The following is a 23,399-nucleotide window of genomic DNA, read 5'->3' as shown; positions in this document are numbered from 1 at the left end:
ACTGAGGTAAACAAGGTTGGGTATGAGCTAATAGAGGATTCCTGTGCCTAACGCCCAGAAGTATCCGTGGTCATTTCTATTAGAGGCAGGCCATGGGACTGGAGAAATGTGGGTCTTTCCCAGTGGGCAGAGCTTTTGTGTAACCCACCCTTCCTGTGACTTGGGTCTTCTACCATCTCCTTGCCAGCTTCATCTCTAAGAAGCTTCAGACCAGAGAAAAAGATGGTCTGTGGGTGTGGCTAGCAGTTCTCAGTCTGAAGTGACAGGAAGTGCTTGCCAAGTAATTCCAAGGGGCTGAGACCCATGTCAGCTGTAAAAATCCTGTGCTGGGCCAATGGTGCCTAACTGTAGAGACACGTCTTACCACGGAGGACATCTGTGCTACCCATTCCCTCTGCCTGTTTCTCTAGTCTGCCCTGGAGAAAGCAAGCAGACAGAGAGGGATGGTCTTGGTGGTCTCTGGAAGAGCAAGATCCTAACTGTAGGCCTGGAAGTCTCCGGCCTCTGCCTCTTTTCCTCTTCTTGGGATTCAAGGGGCCTCCAGCTCCCCTACCAAGTGCCGCTCTGAACAGCTGGGAGAACTGCACAAAGCACATCCGGCTACATTTGGGCAATGGAGGGACCTCGGGTCGACATGGTTTCATTTGCAGTGCCTGCTGACCTCGCAGCTCCAGGCAACAAAGAACCCACTCTGGAGCGTGTGCTCCGGGAGGAGAAGGCCTAGGGCGCTGTACCGGGAGTGGAGGTGGCGGAAGACGGAAAAAGGAAAAACAGAGATTTGATAACACCAGGCTTGGTGAATGGGATCAGCGGCAGGAGGCACTTGAAATATTAACTAGTATTGAGTTGTTCGGTTCCGGAGGGTTAAAGAGACACTCATGCTGACTGTGTTTAGCGCAGTCTTCTCCAAGGAAATCAGCCACCCCATTAGCTACAGACATCTCACCACCCACGTGAGAGGCGGAACAGAGGCAATGTCGGTGGCTACTCACCTACGCAGTTATCGCAAAGGCTACAATGAGAGGCACGAGGGGGCCGGAAAATCTTGCAGGTGAAACAATATTTAAGTTTTACAGTCTGGCCATTGATGATGACTTCTTTGGTTCTGGGAGGTGGGCGGTACCCCCCTGAACCGGTGCCGTTTGCGATATCTGTGGAGAAAAGAAAAAGAACACACGCCCTTAACACAGTCGCTTGGCCTCTGCAGTCTATCGCACCTAGAAGGGAGGCCTGGAGGGAGTCTGCATTTCTAAGGGCAGTGGCCACACTTGGCCTTGGGACACCTCTGCCTTTCTGGGAGGCACCTGCTGCCCCACAGCCTTCCCGCTCCTTGCCAGGGCTCAGGCCGCCTGGACTGTTTCACACAGGTGGGAGCGGCCACGTGACTGAGCTCTGGCCAATGGGATTCGAGCACATATGACCAGGCCAGCCAATGGGTACCTCCCCATGGAGCCCCGCCCACCCTCTCCCCTCCAGGCAGGTGCACCTCGGAACCAGAGACTGGGGACCCTGGGTGACTGCGCAGAGTAGAGCTGCCTCTCTGACCTCTTCACCTTCCATACTGTTACATGGACACTAAATTCCCACGGTGTTAAACTGCTGAAGGTCTGGGCTTTATTTGTTACAGCAGCTAGTGTTGCCCTAATTAATATAGCAGGTGACACTGATACCAAGATCTTTCTCTGATGGCTCATTCCAAATACACCTTAAGAATTCCCCATCTTGCACACTGGCCTCCTCAAAAATAGCAGGTATTGGATGGAGGGAATATAATATTTTATTAATTATATATTATTATGTAATATTATAATATATACTTTTAAATGTATATTTATACATAAATATATATATATGTTGAATGTATATTTTACATTATATATATTTTATAATATATAACATAAATTATATATNTATATATAATATAATATACCTTTAAATGTATATTTATACATAATATATGTATAAATTATGTATTTATAAATAATGTATAATATACATATTATATATAATTATATATATGAATATATTTAAATGCATATTTAAAAATAATTTCCATATTTTATAGTCTGACCAGCATCTTTCATTATCTTTTAGAACCAGTTTTTTAAATGTTGAAGAAAATACAAATATGTATATTTTTTAAAGTTTCATTTTATCTTACAATCTGGTTCTTGTCTCTGAGTTCACGTTAGAATCACCCAGGAGCTTTTAAAGTTCCCCTAAGGCATGGACCCTGCCCCAGACCCATTAAATCAGAATCACCCCCAGGGTGATTCTAATGTGTGGCAGGGTGGAGAACCCCTGCTCCACAGGAAGATAACATGGGAGTTTTATTCTCATCTAGACCTCTCCCAGCCCTGTGAGGCCTGCCAGAAAGAATTTGGGGCAGCTAGCTGTGCAGCCAAGAGCAGGAGGCCACGGGGGATGAATAGCAAGAATATCTAAGGGCTTCGGCAGAGACTCTGCAGCCAATAAACAGGCAGGGCAGACCCTAGGGGCTGGAGGAAATCTTGGGAAACTTCATGGTGTTCTCGAAACAGAGCCCGTAGCACTAAACGTAGCTGTCCCTTTTAATTCATATACACTGAAAGTACACACGATCAGACAGCAACAGTTGCAACATTTGGTAAATTTGCCAAGTGGTAGTGGTGAGTCCCATCACCCACTGAGGCCCCCACAAACAACCTGGGCAGGAGCTATGGGAAGAGCTTCCAAAACTACTGATCTTTCCTTCCTACCCTCAGAGAGTCTGATTTCATTGGCAGGGTATAGTCTGGCATCAGGGTGGTAAAAACTCCCCAGGTATGGTGGTATCTGCCACGCTGCACCCTCTGCCTGCACCCTTGCACGGACAGAATCCACCATGCGTGCATTGTGACATCAGGGGCCCCTTACCCTTCATCCCAATGTCCTTATAAGAGGAGGACCAAGGCCTGAAAATCTGCCCCTGCCCTGTGGCCTAAGTGTTGGTATTTGTGAAAATACCAGCCCCAGTGGTAGGGCAAGCATTTTGAATGGTTAGCAGCCATTTTCTATTCATGGAAAAATTAAAGTTCTCCAAGCATTGTTATGGAAGGAGAGGACAGAGAGTTCAGGAACACCTGAGGGAGAGACGGTGGTGGGAGGGCAGGGAAACGGGAAGAGTAAGGAGCAGCCCTCTGCTCTACCCCTTGGCTGAGGACAACCCTTCTACTTAAAATAATTAAACAGCCGTGGAGCCAACCCAATGACCCCGAGTGGCCTTGCCAAGCAGGATACCCTCTCTTGGTATGTGTCCCACCTGCCCGGCCCCCCACTGGCTGCCCTATCAAACATCTCAACGGATTCTGTAATCAGGAGAAAACAAAGAGACGAGATGGCTGTGTACTTCCGTAAGCATCTGGGTAAAAATAACTTGCTTTGAATACATCAAAGATAAGGTCAGCTCTCCAGAGACCTGCCAACTGGGTGCCACCAAGGCCTCAATTAATTATGACTTGGTACCTCACTGGCCTTATGTCAGCCATGAAATCTACTGTATCAGTTCAGCTCTTGCGAACATGGGCAGAAAAACTAGAAAGCCAGATACAGGTTTAAAAATAATAATCTAATCAATAATATTTGTGTTAATTTAATCAAAAAAGTTTAAAAACTGAATTGTCAAGGACAGTGTTTTAAAAAGCAGGGATGATGCACTCATCCACACTAGAACCACTAAAAAAATCCTGGTCTGAGTAGCAGTGACTTGGGAAAGGATCTGCTCGCACTTCTTAAGACAAACTAGTGAGCCTGTAGTTCCCAAGTACTTTTTGGAAAGATTAAAACTTTGATACAATGTGAACTGAAGGCTAGAATTCAACAGACAAGGTCAACTGAAGCTTAAGACTTAAGCTAAACCCCAAAACTCTTGACTAAATATCTGGAGAGCTTTTTATGTAAAAGAAATTGAAAAATCAGAAGACCTAGATTCAGGGCCCAGCTGTGCCATCATTAACTGACTGAAGGTCCACAGAACTAAAGAAAAAAAAAGTCAACTGACATTTAGGACATATGGTTGACCCTTGAACAATGTTGGGGTTGGGGGGGCTGACCCCTTGCATAGTTGAAAATCCAAGTATAACTTCTGACTCCTCCAAAACTTAATTACTAAAAGCCTATTTTGACCAGAAGCCTTACCAATAACATAAAGGTAATGAATATATATTTGGTATATTATATGCATTACATACTGTATTCTTACAATCAAGGAAGCCAGAGAAAAGAAAATGTTATTAAGAAAATCATAAAGAAGAGAAAATACATTTACAATACTGTTCTGCATTTATCGAAAAAAAAATGCACGCATAAGTGGTCCCATGTAGTTCAAATCCACGTTGCTCATGGGTCCGCCGCATTGACTCTAAGCCAAATACCACGCCAGAGGCCGTGGGGGCCCCATACATGAACAAACACAGATATGGGTCCCCAGGGGTCTCCTGGCCACTCTGGCCACCCCATTCCCTCAGCCAGCTTGCCAGATGCCAGTCTCACAACCACCTCAGGGCCTCCCATGGGGCCCACGTGGTCCTCTATGCACCTGACCTTCTCTTGCCATTCAGTCTTAGAGAGAGCCCGTGCTCAAAGCCTCCTTGAGCCCCCTGGACAGATGATGCTGTTTCCTACTTCCAGGCACTGTGCCTTCTCCCATTGGGCCTCTTTTTCCAGCTCTCTGCGTAGATACCCGTCATCCTTAAAGGACCAGTTCAAGCTTCTCTTTGTAAGCTGAGCTCTTTCCTCCTTTGGAGTCCTACCATGCAGTTCATGTATGTATATAGGATGTTCAATCGGTGATCGCGTTGTGCTAGCAGGGGCCAGTCCTGTGCTGGGAGCAGTGGAGACTCGTTCTCTGCTGGTGGTCCTCACAGGTTGGATGGAAGACCTGGGACCTCGCTAGGGCAACCAGTACAAGGATCTGCTTTTGTGTCTTCTCCCAGATGCTGCTGGAGGGCAGGGACTGCACCTTACCCGCTTGCATGTTCCCAGGGTCCAGCAGAGCTTCTCGCACACAGTAGGTCCTCAAGGTGCATGCCATCTGGAAGGCCAATAGTTCTGGCAGGTGGGCCCGTAAGATGCCTGGACGCCCAGGACTGGTGTCCTCCAGCACTCACTGTCAGCGGTCCACTGCCCTTAGTCCTCAGAGCCAGTGACTCTTCCCTCCCTGGGGATGCCCCTCTCAAGATCTCCCTGAGGCTGTTGCTCCTCTTAAATGTGTCCCTAGCTGCTGCTGGTCCAGAGGCCCATCTCCCACAGCTCGTCTGCACCACCAGAGAGGGCCAGGCAACATGGCGGCTGCACACCAACAGCTTTCAGGCATGCCTGCGTCCAGGATAGATGTGAATACTAGGGCCTTGATATCCAGGGCTTCAAATACCCACCTGAGCACAAAGGAAGTTTCTCAACATTCACACTGACGCCAACGGCCGGTCATAAAATCTGTTCCTTGTCCCCGGCTACGACGAGCCCCCGTGGCCCACCCCACATCACAGGCCACAGGGGGTGCTGTTCCTGGTTGAATCCTCGATTACTCTGTTTTTGGTATGGGGTTTTGTTGTTGGCAACAATTGTGCCTCCGGTTCCCTGGGCTGCTCTCTATGGCGTAAGTACAGCCATTGCAAAAAGAGTAACTGAGGTCTGCAATATCTAATGGACAAAGGACACTAGAACTTGGGGGGATAACCCTCTAACAGTACTTCAAGTTTATCTGAGTCCATATTTCTTAAGAACATTTTTATATGTGTTTTGAAAGAGAACTTAAAAGCCTGACATGGTCTTTTTCTTCATAAAGTCGCCCCCGCCCCCTGCAAACGTCGGTAGCTGTGAGGGTGGAGGCAGAAACAGTGACAGATCCCCACCTGGCAGGAACCTCACAATCAGCAAAGGAAGAGGGGGTCTGCAGAGAGGGGGAGCAGGAGGGGGTGCCGTGTGCGCAGTGTGAGTCCAGGGACACGAAGTTTTTCACTCCGAGAGGAGACCCGGGCTCAGTAGAGGTCTTAAGTAAGTTGTTTGCTAACACATGCCTATTTCAAAGCCACTCTCCGAATCAGTCTTGTTCTTTTCTTGAAAGAATAATAAATAGGGCACTCACCTCCCGAGAGACCCACTTGTCTACCATCTCATTTATTCCTGCTCCAAATTCAGGGAGAAAATTGTTGAACTTTTAAAACCGTTGAACTTCACCATATAAAGTAACTGAACTCTGCTTTTTTAAAATGCAGAGGGAATGGGGTGCCTGGGTGGCTCCATTGGCTAAGCGTTCGACTCTTGATTTCAGCTCAGGTCATGATCTCAGGGTCATGAGATCGAGCCCCGCCTCAGGCTCTGTGGGCGAGTCTGCTTGAGATTCTCTCCTTCTCCCTCTGCTCCTCCCCCTGTTCACCTGCTCTCTCTTGCTCTCTCTATAATAAATAAATGAAATTTAAAAAAAAACGCAAAGGGAAAAATCCGGACTCACAAAAGATGTACCTTAAGATTCTTTTCCTTTACCGAAAGGATTTGAAACACTGGGATTCCTGGATGCACTGACGTTTCATAGACGATTCACCACCACTGACGGTGTCCTCCAGAGAGGGGGCGTCTCTACTAATAAATGTTTAACTGGGATGAAGGTAAAGCTTCTCCGCACTGGGAATCAAGTCGCCGCGGAAGTGCAATCTGCTTTATACGCAGGCCTTCACGATTCTGTCCCTGCATGCGCTGAGGGCAGCTGTTGGATCTAATACATCTGAAATGTCATAAGGCTCCTTTCCTTGGCACTCTGCAGCCTCAGGACACAGACTACCGAACCTCGAGATGGTTATCTACCCTGAAGGAAGATGGCTGAGAGCCAATTAACACAGCCTCTTGGCCAACCGTCTGTAAGCTTCCAAGACCATAGGAAGATATTAAAATGATTAGATCTTAGACAACTCAACTATTAAAGCGTTAGGGGGGAAAGTAGAGCAAATCCTCGTCTGTCCACAGACATTGGTTAGGTTTCCACTCGAGGGTAAAATGTGGATATTTTCTCACCTATATACTGGATGGCAGTAGCTTTGCCTCTGTAAATGCTTAGGTAAGAAGGTGCGTTTGAGGGCTCATGAAGTGGTGTTGGTCTCCAGCCCTCTCCCTCCCGTCGGAAGCTTTGCTCTGTCAGTTTGTCTTAAACGTTTATCTTCAAGGACTAAAACTGATGCCTGAGGTGAGGCTCGAGCTGGCAGAGTTTCAAACCCGAGCCACACAGGGGGGCAGGCGAGTCCCCTCTGCTCCGTGGGGCACATCTCAAGTAGGAGCAGAGAGGGCCTGCAAAGCCGGGAGCAAGAGAACAAGGAAAGCAGAAGTGGGGAACCCATGGGCAAGTGTGGGTCCCACATGGGACGGAAGGGGATCCTTTTTTTCATGGAGTCTCACGCCCTTCCTGGCGGTCCTGCCTTTGTGAACAAAGCAGTGGGGACTGGGGCTGCCTGGGAACCACTCAGGAGGAGGAATGGAAAGGGACAGGCACGGACACTTTCTGGTTCTGAGGGGGAGTGATTCATATGCGCTCTTCCCACTCACAGATGTCCCCCACGCTGTGCACAGCACTGTAAGAGGTGGAAGTTGGGGGGACAATGAAAGGGCAGCAGCGGGCAGCGGCAGCCTAAGAAAGGGGGAAATGGTGAGTGCGGACAACAAACCCAGGCTGACGGAGCAGCTCAGGCTGGATCTCGCCTCTCCTGAATGCGCAGCTGGGTTTGGTCATAGGAGGTCACCTCGCTTAGAAACCACAAAGGCTTTGGACTTACTCCGGACTTGGTCTCATAGGATGGATCTCCCTTAGGAGAGAACTTGGTCAAGGAAAAAGCATCTGTCAGATGAGAACTGTAACATACTCTTCAGCCCCACAAGAACTTGACCACTTAAGGCTCTAACCAGGAACCGAGGAAAACACAATGCAATATTGGTAGAGAATTGGGCAAAGCCACCTTTCTCTGTGTGCTTCATAGAAAGTAGAAAAAGGAAGCGTCAGAGAATGAGCTTCATGTGCACTCGGTGCTAGCTTCACGCATTCATTCACTATTCTTGTCAAATATTTATTAGGCCCCAACTGTGTGCTACACAGTCTTCCAGGTGCTCTGGATACAGTGGCGAATACATTAAGTCCTCTGTCGTTTTGTGGCTTACGCTCTAGGGAGGGCAGATAAACCCAAAGTACGGACTTTTAAACGTACAAACAAATCACATTCAATAATATATCTTACACTTGGCTGATGATCAAGGTCACCTAGGGCAGCGATTCTCAACCAGGGGTGATGTCGTGCCCTAGGGAAAATCTGGCCAAAGTCAAAAATGTCTGAAGACGTTTTTGGTTGTCAGAAGCAGGAGGGAATGCTATTGGCATCGAGTAAGAACGGCCCAGGGATGCTGCTGAACATCATACAATACACAGGACAGCCCACGCGGCAAAGAATCACCCAGCCCAAGATAGCAATGGTGCTGAGGATGTGGAACCCTGGCCCGGGGCTGTGCTATTCAAAGTGTGTTCCGTGGACCGGCAATAGCAGCATCGCCAGGAAGCTTGCTAGAAATGAATAATGCCATGGGGAGCAGGATGCAGGGGACAGTTTGAGAAGCTGGCCCAGAAGCAAACACTCCTTAGCAAGCAGGACAAAAGCCTGGAAAGTCCCTAGATGAATTCTTTCAGGTACTATGACAAGCACCACCTGTGAGTGAAGGTTTGCTCACTTCGGAGCCTTTTAAAATGCAAAGATTCCTTAGTCCTGAAGATTCTTAGGTCCACAGGGGGTAGAGCCCAAGAATCAGTAAGTTTAGAAAAGCTCCCTGTGGACATCTGATGAAGAGGCTTGGGCTGCATAGGACAGCTAAACTCTCAGCCTGGGTCTCTGTATCACTAGCTGGAGAATAGCAGCAGTTGGCCCAGGGACGCTAGAGAGAGATGTGTGCCTTATTTTGTTTCATTTTATTTTTTTTGATGTGTGCCATTTATAAAGATGCTAACGTTACCCGGAGAGCCGATTTTATCTAGTTAACGATGGAAAATGGAAAGTCAGCCTAGTGAAACTGCCAGGCCAGGTTTTCAAATGGTGCGTTTTTGTTGCATTTATAACAGTGTAACTTTTTGTTCAATCTTAAAAGAACCTGAATATTCAAAATGGGCAAGAAGGAAGTGGCTCTGGTTTACGTGGATGGGCCCGGCTTGTTTCATGCCCTGGTTCCAGGGGACACAGTTTGAAAAAGACAACAGCTATTTTAGGTAAGTAGGGCCCTGTTAAATTAAATGTCATTAAAGGAGAGATATTGTCCACGTTTGTATGTGCTCACAGAGTTAAGGAGATGGCTATGAGCGTGAATTTTAACTGTGACCGCTGAGTGGTAAACATCATTCTTCACTCTGTCGCAAAAATAATCCCATGAGTATAAGCCCCAATATTTCTAAAAATAGTTCTGGAACATTCCTAAAAATGTTCCAGAAAATGGGAACACAGAATGGCATTGGTGAGAGAAGTGTGATTTTTTTTTTAATCTGGTGGAGAAAACAGGCCTCAGTTTCTCCACATTTAAACTAGGATACCTTGAGCACCCATAGTTCGGGGCTATTGTAATTCATTGAAAGACCTTGAAAACTGTCAGATGCTATGATGTTCATAGATATTAAAGTTTCTCTTTTTGGGGGCCTGACCAGATCCTCTAGATATATATGTATCTCACTAACTAATGCAATTAAAAACAGAAGAAAAAGAAAGTGCTTAGTAGCTATGACCTTTTTAGTTTGACTGAGTTAATCCAAAACATGCTTCTAGCAAAATGAAAATTAATGACTCTTATTTTTTGCCATACTTATCTTTCCACATGGATGTCAAAACCTTGACCTTAAATGCAAAAGAAATAAAGGTCAGTTTGTCCTTGCAAAGTTTTAATTTCTCTCAATTTTTTGGTCAAAGTTCTCTGAGCACACACACACCAAACTGCTGTGCTGTGTAAATGAAAATCAATTCTTTCACTGAAGGCCAAGCTAGAAGTATTTGCGCGCGTTTCTACTCCATGGGGCACAGTCTCTGCACCGTCAGAAGCTACTAAATATTGTACAATGATAGAGCTCAGTCTGGGTTGTCAGTGTTTGGAATATTATATGACAAGGAGGTGAAAACAAGGTAAAAACTGGGCGCTGGGGGCGCCTGGGTGGCTCAGTCAGTTAAGTGTCTGCCTTTGGCTTACGTCATGATCCTGGGGTCCTGGGATCGAGTCCTACATCAGGCTCCCTGCTCTGCGGGGAGTCTACCTCTCCCTCTCTCTCTGCTGCTTCCCCTGCTTGTGCTCTCTCTGTCAAATAAATAAAATCTTAAAAAATCCCAAAAAACCTAGGATACCACGTGAGAGCAGGGCTGTACTTCCTCATTATCATGAGGAAAATCTGACATGCTTTTTTTGAGGTTTGAGTGGCATTAATATGAGGGCATTAGCAAGGACCAGCTTCTATCTCATTCTGTACAGCAATGTTATAAGATTTTGTCTTTAGCACTGAGAAAAAGAGAGAATTAAGGACGCCCCTGCAGAACTAGTGGATGCCATTTATAAATGCACTGTGTACTTTCACGGAAGAAGTGCCCATCTATGGTGGCTCTATACTGTTTTCTCTTTTGCCTCTCATCAATACCGATTGGTAAAATTCATAAGAATTTCAATGAAATCACTAGTATAGATCTATATCTGGGTATCTATGTATCTATCTAAATGTTAAAACCATATATATATATAATATTAGCAATAACCAGTTGGAAACTATAAAGGGATAAAATCCCATTTACTTCAGAAAAAGTAATCATAAGACTCTAGGAATAAACCTAACCCAAAAAATAGTTGCTGGGTTTCAAATGCAGAACCCTAGAAAACAAAATTGAGACTTTAAGGAGGTTTTGGAAAAACATGGAGGAGGGGCACCTGGGTGGCTCAGTAGGTTAAGCTTCTGCCTTTGGCTCAGGTCATGATCCCAGGGTTCAGGCCCTGCCTTGGGCTCTCTGCTCAGCAGGAAGCCTGCTTCTCTCTCTCCCTCTGCCTGCAGCTCCCCCTGCTTGTGCTTTGTCAAATAAATAAATAAAATCTTGAAAAAAAGGAAAAAGAAAAACATGGAGGAGCATTCCACATCCTGGAGTGCAAGATTCTGTATTTTAAACATGTCAATTCTCACCAGATCACTTTATGCCCCTATTACAATGCCAATCAAGATTCCAATATGATTTGGGGAAATTCTGACAAACTGGAAAAATGATTCTAAGTTTTATCTGGAAGAATAAAATGGTGAGAATATTTGCAAAGCAAAAACAACAACAACAACAACAAAACAAGGGGAAATAATTGTCCCAGGAAAAAAGTGAAACATTGAAATAGAATAGAACCTTCCCAAAGAGATGCAAATTCTGTAAGATTCAGTATTAGATAAATGCTGCTTTTCAAATCAGTGGGGGAAAGCAAGGGTTATTCAATAAATGGAAATGGGATAAATAGCTAATCATTTAGAAGGAAAAAACCCAAAAGTTAGAACCATATCTCATATCTTATACCAAAATATGTAAACGTAAAACATAAAAATGTGCATAAACTTAAGAGTCTGGGTGCAGGGAAGTGCTTTCTAAACATGACAAGGCAGCATACATAAAGAAAAGACAGACAGCTCTGACTATACAAAAATTTGAAAAACTATATGTCAAAAACTCCTAAAATGCAAATGATAAAGTAGAAATATAGTTACACACATAACAAAGAGTCGTATCTTTAAAGAGCTCTTACAAACGATTAAGAAAAAGGCAAATATCCCAATTGAAATGGGGAAAAGAGGTGAACAGGTAACTCACACACAAGGGAGAACTACGCCAGTAAATCTATTGAAGAAGTTTGCCATTTGGCTGGCCCCAATTTCAGAAAGTCATAGGTTAATTTTAAATGATGATATTTAGTATTGGTGAGAGCAGGGAGAATAGGCATGGTCGTGTACTTTTGGTGGGAATATAAACTAATGTAACCTTTTGAGGAACAAGTTTGCCATATGTCTCAAAACATTAACAACCGATATATACCTTTGGCAAAGCAAGAGCATCTTTAGACATCTGACCTCAGGAAATTTCCATGAACGTTGATTGCGACACTGTTTTTAGTATTAAAAACTGAAATGTCAATAAAAGGGAGTTGGTTAAATGAATTGTGATACGTGACCATACAATGGGTGGCCATACCCTATTGAAGATGGAGTCGAATGGTTCACAGTGCACAGCAGGGAAAAGCCTGTTTTCAAAACAGTAATGTACGACGTGAGCCCATATTTGCGTAAAAATATATTCTGCGGAGAAAAGATACTGAAAAGAAACATCAAAACGTTAACCATGGGTATCTGATTGGTCAGATTAATTAAATTAATCCATTAGTTAAAAAAAATAAAGAATTAAATAAGTTCTTTATGCCTCCCAGGGGTTCTACAATCAACATATATTATTTTGTAATGAACAAAAACGTTACTTTTAAAACAGCAGGCAAGAGGCATAAAACATTTGCAAAAGGGGTTGAGATAGTCCGGGTTCCCTCTAATTCATAAAGTTAGGCGTCAATGGAAATATCGCCACCGCTTCCGAAAAATACTTTTAAATTCATAGATTTCAGCAATTGTTCTATCTTGTTTGTACTTAGTGACTGTTTTTGAGCATTTACTGTGTACAAGGACCTGTTCTAGGCACTGAGGATAAAGCAATGAACAAAACATACAAAAACCTCTGCTCCCCAGCCACTGACATTTTGTACAGGAGAACCAGAAAATAAAAGGTTTTGAGCAGAGGCGACATTCATCAATAATTTTAGAAAGATATCCTCTCTGCCTCCCCTAAAGACAGCATTAGATTTTTTCAGATTCTTTTTTCATTCCTGAAACGATGTGAGAAGGAGTCTGCTTGACTCATGGGGGCCACTTGTCGCTCCTGGACTTTGAATCCTCCTCCTAGCTCTCTGGCAGCACGTGGTGCAATCTGGGGCCAAGTCATACAATTAGCTCACTAAACGCAGATTATCTCCGCACAACATTTATCTCTAGGAACAGTGCCTTTCCTGCTACTGGGCATTGCATTCTTTCCACTGCCACAATATCTTCCAGATTTTGCGCCAAGAGAAAGCAAGAGGAACAGAGAATTTCCCTGGGAGTCAGGAGACCGAGGTATCTCGTCCGCACTGCCACCGCCGAGTGATTGAAGTTCGCTGGGCTACTCCAATCTGTAGAACAGGGAGCCGGCGAGATGAACCAAGAGACTCCAGACTGTTTCGGGAGTCGGATTCTATACAGACTCCTGTCCCCAGCTTTCCAACTCCCCTCGGCTTTGTGCTCTTCATCGTGCGTGTGACTGAGTCTGGATCACACCAAATAACGGCCTATGTTCTCCATGAACTCATTGCTTGTATTTTTGCTTTAGTCCCACAAGCAGATGGTAAATGGGCTGAAGGCATACTGCAGGTGGGCACTCAATAAATGCTTGTTAACCAGCCCTCCATTACAGCGACGTCAATGCAGCACCTTTCCACTTACAGTGCTTAAATGAAATTGTTCCAGTCCTCTTGCTTCAGACTGCACCACTGAGGACGTGCTCCTTCCTAGCTAGAGCAGCATGGGAGAGCCCCCCCACTCCCCAACGGATCTCTAGCATCCCGCCCCTAGGGCCCCACACTTGCCTTAATGGGCCCACGGTAGCCCCGAGGTGCTCTGGTACCAGGTCTGAAAAAAGACCAAGGCCAAATCGGGCAAGAATGAGTTTCGTCTAAACTTGCTTGTAAGGCCGGCCGTGGTGATGCTGTCTGCCCTTACTAGTGCTCATCGGTACTTTAATAAAGGACTGTGAGCGCTCTGAATAAAATGTGTCAGGCTGGAACAGAACTCAGGTGAATTATTTAATAGTGATCAATAGCAGTGCAGGCTAGATTTTGACAAAAACAAAACAATTTCATTTTTCTTTTGTTCTTTTCAGGGCTCACAATGTGACTTGCAGTGATAGTCAACGACTCAAGACATGTCAACTGTTCGGATTGGAGAAGAAAATGGAATTTCCAGTTCTTGAGATTAGCATTTAATGGTCACCAACTTCTACATGTTTTTTTAAAAAATGTGCATGCATAATATAAAAGACAACCCCTAAATGCCTACAAGTCTCTCTCTAGTCACATGGACACATTGATACTTCTGAATGTGATTATGGGTTTTTTTTCCCCTTCCAGCAAATAAACTATCTTGCTCAGGTCCCAAATTTGTTGGCATGAAGAGTGAGTTAGAAATCTGAGTCTTTATGCCTTTTGCTTCTGATTATCCCCATCACGCGACAGTCAGCAGATGCCAAGTGAGGCCGCTACAAAAGAATGTTCTTAACTATAAAGAATACGATGTTTGATTTTTTAACGAAATCATCTTGTCAGTGGGGTAGGAGTTTCTCAGTTCCTTTGTCAGTTAACTTGGAAGAACTATGACTAAGAAATTCTTTGGGTTTCCAGCTCAGTTTCATCTGTGCAAGGGCCCTGATATTCTTAGATATCTGATATTCCCTGACATTCTTTCCATTCTCGGCCCTCCAGACTAATGGATTCCACCCAACAGAGCTGCTCAGAATGGCCCCGTTTGGCCCACCAAAGTCCCTTGTGTTTCACTTTTGTTCAGGCTTCTAGAAGTCTCAGAACTGCAGTGCAGCCCCACAGGCTGGACTAACCCAGAAGTGTGACCTTCAGAGGCCGTTAGCTGCTTGTTTTTGAAACATTCCCCTCACCTGCTGCCCACTCCCTTCCCTGCAGGTCTGGATCACAGAATGCTTGGCCTGAGCCTGAGTCCTCGTTAGCCCTCAGTCCTGGACAGTGTCCATCTGTGCGTCTCTGCTGGCCGGGGGCGGGGCCGACCCCCACCCCATGGGTTCGTATGCAAAGGAAAGAAATGACCAAATTTGCTCTGGACACACACAGCGCTGAGAAATGGAGATGCCCCACCTGGACACCTCCTTGCTGGGGTATCTGTCTCTCTAATAAGCGTCTTCCAAGAACCAGAACACACGCTCCCCCTTCAGATGGAAGAAATTCTGCTGGGGGTTGGGGAGGGAACAGCCCCACCCACCATACACATAGAGCAGAGCGATGCAGAAACCGGCCACTCCTGGGTGACCGCATGTCACTCAGACTTGTCCCAGCTCTTCCTCTAGCTCGGAGGCCGGGGACTCGGGCAGGACCTTCCCAGGAAGCGCTTCTAGCTGCTGCCATGTTGTTCCCCGGGGGGGCGTGGAGTTGCTCCATTCAGGTTCTGGCTCAGCTGCCTGCCTTTTCCCCCAGACTCCAGACTCGTAGCAGGGATAAGGACTCTGCCCTACTCCCCAGAAATCCCAGGGTCCAGCCCAGTGCTGGGTACCTGCGGGACACTCAGTGGGTCCTTCTGGAGTCAGCAGGTCCTGAGAGCATGATCCTCCTGTCTGGGTGGTCCTGGCAGCTCACTGCCCTGCCTTACTCCTTTTTTACCTCCTGGGCAGCCTCCTGCACTAACAAAGAGCTCCTGAGGGGTTTCTTTTCCCTGAAGGGCAGAGTGGGTACCTGGGGGGAGATGGGAGGGGAGGAGGGGACAAAGGATAAGGATTCTCCGCCTGACAACTTTCTAGCTGACATGACCTCCTTCCTCTGAGGAGCTCCTCGAATCTCCATGGTGCAGTCTCTACCGGACGCATATAAAATGCTTCACCTGCTTTTGGTGACATTTAAAGGCAGCGAACCTCAAGCATTAGGATGTAAAAGGATCACCTTGGGGAGTGTGCTAGCAGCAGACTGCCAGGCCCCACCTCCTAGAGACGCTCTGTGCGTTTAGGTTGGGGCCTGACGATCTGCATTTTAATTACAGGAGGTCTGCAGACCTGAGGGGGACAGACAGTGGCTTAAGGACTCCCCCTCCCTCCCGCTGTGTAAGCAGCACCAAAGACCCTCTCCTGGGAGCCTCCACCCCACATCTCCCTGGAGACGCTGCCCGGAGAGCCCAAGCCATAGCTCTTTGCTATGGAAACCGTTTAATGATGGAAACCGTTGGCCTAGTCCAACCCTTGGCGCCTGACCCCTGCTCAGTAGGAACTGGATAAGACCTCAGACCCTAAAGCCTTCGAGCCCTGCCAGACCCCTCCGCCTAAGGCCTGCTTCTCCCATTCACAGGCGTACTGTCCTGAGCAAAGCAGAGTCAATACCAAATCTCACGGGAAGCTGCAAGGGCCACTCTCATGACTCTGAGGGACAGTCCTTGCATGGGGCCAGCAAACACATCCGAGCTCTGAGCACCAGGCTCCCCCAACACGTCTCCTGGCTACGTGTCCACTTTTCAGTTTTAGTTCCTTACGGGGCTTCGGGGCTTCGATTCTAAACATGTCATTAAAGCTTGTTCAATGTCTCACTTCTTGTGTTCTAGCAGATTTACGAGACACAGTAGCCAACACAGTGTTGTACATCTTGCATGTATAAATAGTTGGCTGCTTTCAGTTTCTGCAGGTTAACACATGGGCTCCTCATCACACTTCTGAGTCAGGCAAGGCCACTGGATCCCATTATCCAGGCGAGGACGGGAGGCCCCAAGTCCAGGCAACCAGCAAGCAGTATGGCTTAATACATGAGAGGATCTCAAGCAGACTGCCTGCTGAGCCGGGAGCTGGTCGCAGAGCTCGATCTCAGGACCGTGAGTCACACACTCAACCAACGGAGCCACCCAGGTGACCCAGTCATTAAATATTTTTGAAATCAGCATGTTTCTGATTTCCTTCCTAACAGTAATTACAGAAGTATACAATTGTTCATTTACCCATTTTCTACTATTGTAGAAAAAATTTCAGCTTCGTGGGAAGCCTGAAAAACCTCTCCATCATTACACTGTTTGTGTGTTTTGGGGCTGTAATAATTCTGAAGTATGACCAGAATCTACATTTAAATTGCTCCTAATTTTTTACACTATTTAAAAAAAGTTTTTTGAAGATTTATTTATTTGAGACAGAGAGTAAGCACAAGCAAGGGGAGCAGCAGAGGGAGAGGGAGAAGCAGGCTCCCCACTGACAGGGAGCCTGACCCCGGGCTTGATCCCATCATCTGAGCTGAAGGCGGACGCTTAACCAACTGAGCCACCCAGGTACCCCAATTTTTTTTACATTATTATAAATAATTCTGCAATGAACATCTTCATATTTATTTTTCAAGTTAGGTTTAAATTTTGTTCCTCAAAGCTCTATGAAGTGGGTACCTATTTCAATTTCCTTTTCTATTGGATTTCTTCCAATTTTGTGATTTTTGGCTCTCATTTTTTTTTTGAAAGATTTTATTTATTTATTTGACAGAGATAGAGACAGCCAGCGAGAGAGGGAACACAAGTAGGGGGAGTGGGAGAGGAAGAAGCAGGCTCATAGCGGAGGAGCCTGATGTGGGGCTCGATCCCAGAACGCCGGAATCACGCCCTGAGCCGAAGGCAGATGCTTAACTGCTGTGCCACCCAGGCGCCCCTCACATTAATTTCTAAAACTTGATACAAAGTGGAAAGACAGCTCCTCATGCTCCTTCTATATATTCCAGATCTCTGAAAGCTTTTCTTCCAGACTTTTCGGTGGGCAAAACATTGATAACTGATCTACTACAAAATAATATTCATGGCACCCTGGAGCTTGAGACAAGGAAAGACACAACAGCGAAATAAATTATTTAAGTAGTACTTTACTGAGAAATTAGGAAGTGTCCATGAAATATGAACACCAACTCCTTCCAGAGAAAGTTCCCTCTAAGGTGGCAGAGAGGTTTGTCAGATTCTACAGGTTTTGTCGAATCCTACTTTGTTAGATTCCTTCCACCAGGACAGGCATGGAACGGCTGCCAAAGCCGTTCTGCATTTAATGGCCAATCATACCTGCAGAAAAAGGCAAGTGGCTGACTCTGGAGTGGGGTTTTTCATTGTACTTGTTGGGGGGGGGGTGCTGAGCTGTCGTGGGGAAAAGAGCATCAGAGTGGAGGGCGGCCAGCTGCTGCCACGTCAGCCGCTCCGCATGGACGGCTCTCGGTACACCTGCTTGAGAAGGCTGCCAGGCAGCCAAGTGCCTGGGCTGGAACCCGCTGGTCACAGAGAGATGGCATTGCCTCTGCTGGCCAACTGCGTCCGGTGAATCACCTCTGCAATCTGCTTCTGTAATCACCATCAGACCCTCTGTGTCCGTAATTGCCAAAACACGCAAACAGTTATTAAAATATTGATGAAAGAGAACCTACAACCATTTATCATCACAGAATAGCAGTTGCTAACTGCTTTTATCTCGGGAGAGCTTCGTGGGAAGCCTGAAAAACCTCTCCATCATCACACTGTTTGTGTGTTTTGGGGCTGTAATAATTCTGACGTATGACCAGAATCAGAAGTGCCCACTTGCATTTCTATCAAGGAGTTGGAGGAGAAAGCCAGCGTCTGGGGACTGGGAGCTGGGCGTCCCTCCCCGAAGGTCACATTTCCAGATGTTTTCACTCTGGTATATGTTTGGCCAGGAAAGAAAAGGAACGTCCAGCAAGGAAGAGAAATCTCCATTCCACATTACTGGAACTCTGTGATGTTGTTTGATACCCTCAAAGTTCACTTGGTGATTTTTGCAAAATGCCAAACCAATAATTTTTATTTTAGTAACGACTCCCTAGAACCACCCTGTGCACTGTCAAGTGGAAAAATGGAATCATAAAGACCTGAAATGAGGATTGTAGACAGAAGAAATAAAACCAAAAACACAATTCTGAGTCTTCCATTGCTTTAGCCTGAATCCAATCTTTCTTTATTGATGGGCTGTTGACTTTCTTATATTAGAAATTCCTCCCTCCCGCAAACTTGGATTCCATTTCAGCACCAAAGTTATTAGTTTTGTTTTCCTCTGGAATTGGTAACGGCTGGATGTGAGAGCCCTCTGGATGGGCCGCTCTTGTCACTAAATGGCCCATCTGGGGCTCTCTGGGTGATGGATGGCTCTTAAACAGTTTCCCTCTGGTAATGCAAACCAGCCGAGGTGCAAAATGAAGCACAAACTTGCATTCGTGCACACCAGGCATCAGTCTTATGGCAACGAGAGTGACACAGATGTCACCAAGCTCAAAGTAATTATCAGCCTTTTTCAGGAATGGTGGCCTTGCAGTTGGGAGTTTTGGACCCTGCTGTCCAATATGGCGGCCACCACCACCTGTAGTCCTGAGCACTCAAAATGTGGCTAGTCTGAATTGGGATGTTTTGCAAGTGTAAAGTACACACCAGATTTGAAAGATTTAGTACAAAAGGGAGAATAGAAAATATCTCAATACTCTGTGAGTACTGATTATCTGTTCAGATGAGAATACTCTGAAGAACTGGGTGAAATGAAAATATTATTAAAATCAATTTCACTGTTTCTTTTGACTAGTATACAGTGGCTACTAGAGAATGTAAACTGACATGTTTGCATTTGTAGCTCACAGTATATTTCTACGATATGGTGCTGGTTTAGGCGGCCAAAAACATCCATTGGAAATTAGCGGGAAATCTCTATACATTATTTATTAGGGTGGCGGTGGGAAGGGCCGGTCCCCGTACTCTGGCTGGATGTGAACAGCACGTGCCCTCACGCTGGTGTGGATTCTTCATCTCTTGTCTAGTCTGTTTGCTCTCAGACCCATCTGTTGTTCTTGCTTTTCTCAGTGGTGTGGGGATGGAATTAGAAGTCTGCAGAGAAGGGTCGAGCTCACAAGAGGTGTACCACAAACCCTTTAAGTACCTTGATGCTGAAGTTATTTTTAGAGCTAAATTCACAAATAAGAACCACCAAAACCCTGCCCCTGGAATAAAATTTTGCCTTTTTTTCAGTCTTCAACCTAACACATTACTGGACACACATCTAACCGCATAGCTCCATCGAATGTGAAAATCCACTCTTCGGCCCTGACCGCTCAGTTTCTGTCCATTTATATAAAGACCCTCCCATATTGGATGATTCACTGGAGATTAAAATCCCAACATGGCCAAGTCAAGTTTCTTTTGGGAGTTCTAAGAGCCCCACGCTTCTCTCCCAGAGCCACGGTCCAACCCTCACCCCTTGTCTCTGTACCTGCCACAGCCTTCCCAAGAATGTCTGGCTCCAGCTTCTCCTTCTCCAAACAACCTTCTCGCTCACTCGCCACTGGAGAAATTTCTGTCACAGCTATGGTGTGCACAGAGCTCTACTAGGCCACACGTACAGCATTGCATTCAGCTTCCCCCTCACCTGCAGGACAGGCAGTATTATACCGTCCCTGATCCAGAGAAGGGGACCCCGAGGCTGGGGAGCCGAGCAGTCAGCCCGGATCATGGCAATGAGTGGCAGAGTCGGGGTCCTGGCCGTCTGCCCCTAGTCCTTTTCTCAGATTCATGTCTTTCGTGTAGCAATCCCTCCGCACCTAGTTTCCTGACACAGCCCAGCCTCCTACCCCTCAATTTTCCTTTTGGCTCCCCCCACACACACACCTCTTGCTGGCTTCAGCTCATCCAGAACCCACCTGGGCCCACCCTTGGCCCGTTCCTCCTCAGGGGCAATCTTCTCCTCCCAACACCCTCTGCCAAGCCCAGGCGTGCCCGAAGGCCTCAGCTGTCCCCTCCTGCTCAAAGCCCCTGCTCCCTTAGCAGCCTGGCACCCACTGTCTCTATTCTTGGAGCTGAAGGAACTGACCTCTCTGCTTGGGACTCTTCCATCTGTAGCTTTCCTTTGAAATATGAGGACATCTTTGACTCTTCATACAAATTCCCGATATTTTCGTAAACAAGGGCAAACGTTTTTATTCCATTCGAACCTTGCTTGACCCCCTGGATTCCAGACCACCCCTGCCTAGGGGTGAGCAGAACGCCATCACCTGGCTCCACCTTAACGAACCCATGCCCCCCGTGTAGCGGGAACGCGTGTGGGCTCAGCCACCAGGCGCGGTTTAGCTCCTGGCTCTGCTATTTACTAGCTGAGAGACTCTGGAAAGTTACTGTTCCTTTCAAGCCTCAGTTTCTCCAGCTGTAAAAGGGTAAAATAATAATAGCACCTGTGGGTACTATTGCCAAGAGAAGTGAATTAGCATGTGGAACGTATGAAAAGAGTCTGCTGGACACGTGTTAGCCACCCTCAGTCTTCCCTGCGTCTGCTCTCTGGCCTGAAGCAGCTATTACCCGCCACTAACTAAATTCATTATTTATTACTCCTTACTCCGTGTGCACCACCCATGCCCGTCAAAGAAATCCAGCTCCTGTTCCTATATTTCCCTTTCCTGGCATTCCTTTCTGAAATAACACCACCCTTCTGCTCTCTGCCCCTCCACCCCACCATCTCCTCAGTCAGTTCATGTCCTCCTGTCTTCTGAAATCCAGCTCGGATTTGTTTTCCCCAGAACATCTCTCTTGATTCTCTCCTCGGCTCGTGGTTTCTTCCGTCCTCCCAAATTCAGGCTACGTTACATCTGTGGCTCTCAACCCTGGGTGATTTTTGCCACTCCCGCCACGGACACTTGGCACTGTCAGGAGACAATCTGACTGGGGAGAGGCATCCGGAGGGTGGAGGGGTGGGATGCTGGTGAATATCCTGGGAACACAGGACATCCCCTGCCCCCACCCCACAAAGAATTCTCTGGCCCCAAAACGTCGATAGTGCAAAGACCGTTACCCCTGCATTAAAGCCATCGGTCATTTCTCCTGTCTGCAAGCCAAGGAGAGACGCCTCAGGGGAAACTAACACTGGTAACACCTAGAGTTTGGGCTTCATAGCCTCCAGAACTGTGAAAAAATAAATTTCTGTTGTTAAAAAAGAAAAAAAAACATGCTTCAGTGGTTTCACTGGTGGATGCCAGCACCCAGCTCGATTTCTTCAGACTCTTCCACAGTACTTAAAACAGTGCTGTGCTTAAAATAGATTGATTAATGGATAATGATTAATTTTCTAACTAAACAGCAAGCCAGGAATATTTTTCATCAAATGTCTGGGATATGTCATCACAAGATAAAAAAACAGCCACATAAATGTTTGAAACATCTTGTGCTGATTGAGGGAAAAATGCACATGTCGAGTCACCAAGCCCAAGTTTGTTCCACCACAGGAGGGGCTGGGGGAGTCAGAGCCCCCCCCCCCCCACCAGCAACATCAGACACAATTACACAGGCCACCTGTTCGTGACTGGTTTCATATCTGTGTTCTTTTCTAAGAACTTGACCTTTTGGTTGGTATTTATGGGATTAATATCATAGAAGACAGCAAAATCTGGTCATCCAAACCTAAGAGAAAACTTGTCTTTTTTCTAGAATGGAAGTGGCAGTGAGGAAGGCACATCAGTGACCTGAAATTAATGTCAAGGGGGCCTGGGTGGCTAGGTCGGTGAAGTGTCCGACTCTTGGTTTCGACTCAGGTCACTATCTCAGGGTTGTGAGATCGAGTCCCGCGTCAGGCTCCACATGGAGCATGAAGCCTGCTTAATATTCTCCCTTTCCCTCTCCCTCTGCCCCTCCACCCCCTGACACATGCTGTCTCTCTAAATAAATAAATAAAATTGACGTCAAGTTGTTTAAGGCACAGGTAAACAAAACGCCAGGCAGCTGCTCCCTCATCTGCCCCAGGTCTTTCCTGCAGAGATGATCACTAAATAAAGAGTGGGAAGAAAAGACCATCCCACCAGCACTTCCTGTGGGGCCCCAGTAACTGGGTGGGGGTTTCTGTAAAGCCCAGTGACCAAGCCCCTGATCCACTCCTGCCCAAGGTGAGGAAGTCGAGGAAAGGCAGGGACAGCCATAGGCATCCTTGTTACTCTTAATAAACCTCTCTGTGCAGAGTGGAGAACAGAGGGCAACCCCATCCCAAATCCCCATACTTCACTTGATGGCTTGAAAAGCCTAGAATTCCAGTCTATTCCAGAGGACTGCACACATTTCAGGTGGAATTTGTGAGGCACGGGAAGGCAAGTCTGCATCATGCAAAGCAGCGGGCTCCACCCCAGCCCCTGACTTGGCCACTGGAAGGGGGGCCCCGCCAATTTGTGTGTGAACAGGCCCTTCAGGTGGTTCTGCTCTATGTTCAGGTTTAAAAACCAGTGGCCTCATCAATAGCACGGAATTTGACCATATGAAAAACATTAATGTCATTAAAAACAAAAATGATTCTGTTTAGGTTTTCCAGATGATTCCATCATTTATAACTTTACAATTACATTGATAGAAACAAAAAGAACCCTGCTGAGAGTATACTTTGCATTATTACAGTGCCTCGTACTGAGTAAGCACTCAAGTATATGGTGAATACGTGAAAAATGAATGAACGTATGAGGTTCTCCAAAGAAATGATGAAGCTAAAACCCATCCTCCCTTTTCTCTGAAGTGATCCGAAGCAAGATAAACAATACCAATA

General features: G+C 46.3%; 1 protein-coding gene across 6 annotated transcripts in view; it reads right to left on the bottom strand.

Moving 5' to 3' along the window:
* ZDHHC14 (zinc finger DHHC-type palmitoyltransferase 14) overlaps positions 1-23,399 on the bottom strand; it is a 302,308-nt gene that overhangs the window by 114,663 nt on the left and 164,246 nt on the right. For all 6 annotated transcript variants that reach the window (XR_005834421.1, XM_040628000.1, XM_040627999.1 and 3 more), the window contains exon 3: positions 993-1,151. Coding sequence is in view for 5 of the 6 variants with exons in the window: in XM_040628000.1 (XP_040483934.1) it covers positions 993-1,151 (159 nt within the window). In the remaining variant the exon portion in view is untranslated. The remainder of the gene's footprint in view (positions 1-992; positions 1,152-23,399) is intronic.

Source organism: Ursus maritimus, unplaced genomic scaffold (assembly GCF_017311325.1).
Source record: "Ursus maritimus isolate PB19 unplaced genomic scaffold, ASM1731132v1 scaffold_13, whole genome shotgun sequence".
NCBI lineage: Eukaryota > Metazoa > Chordata > Mammalia > Carnivora > Ursidae > Ursus > Ursus maritimus.
The sequence above is the reverse complement of the archived record's forward strand: the minus strand, read 5'-3'. Positions and strand labels throughout refer to the sequence as shown.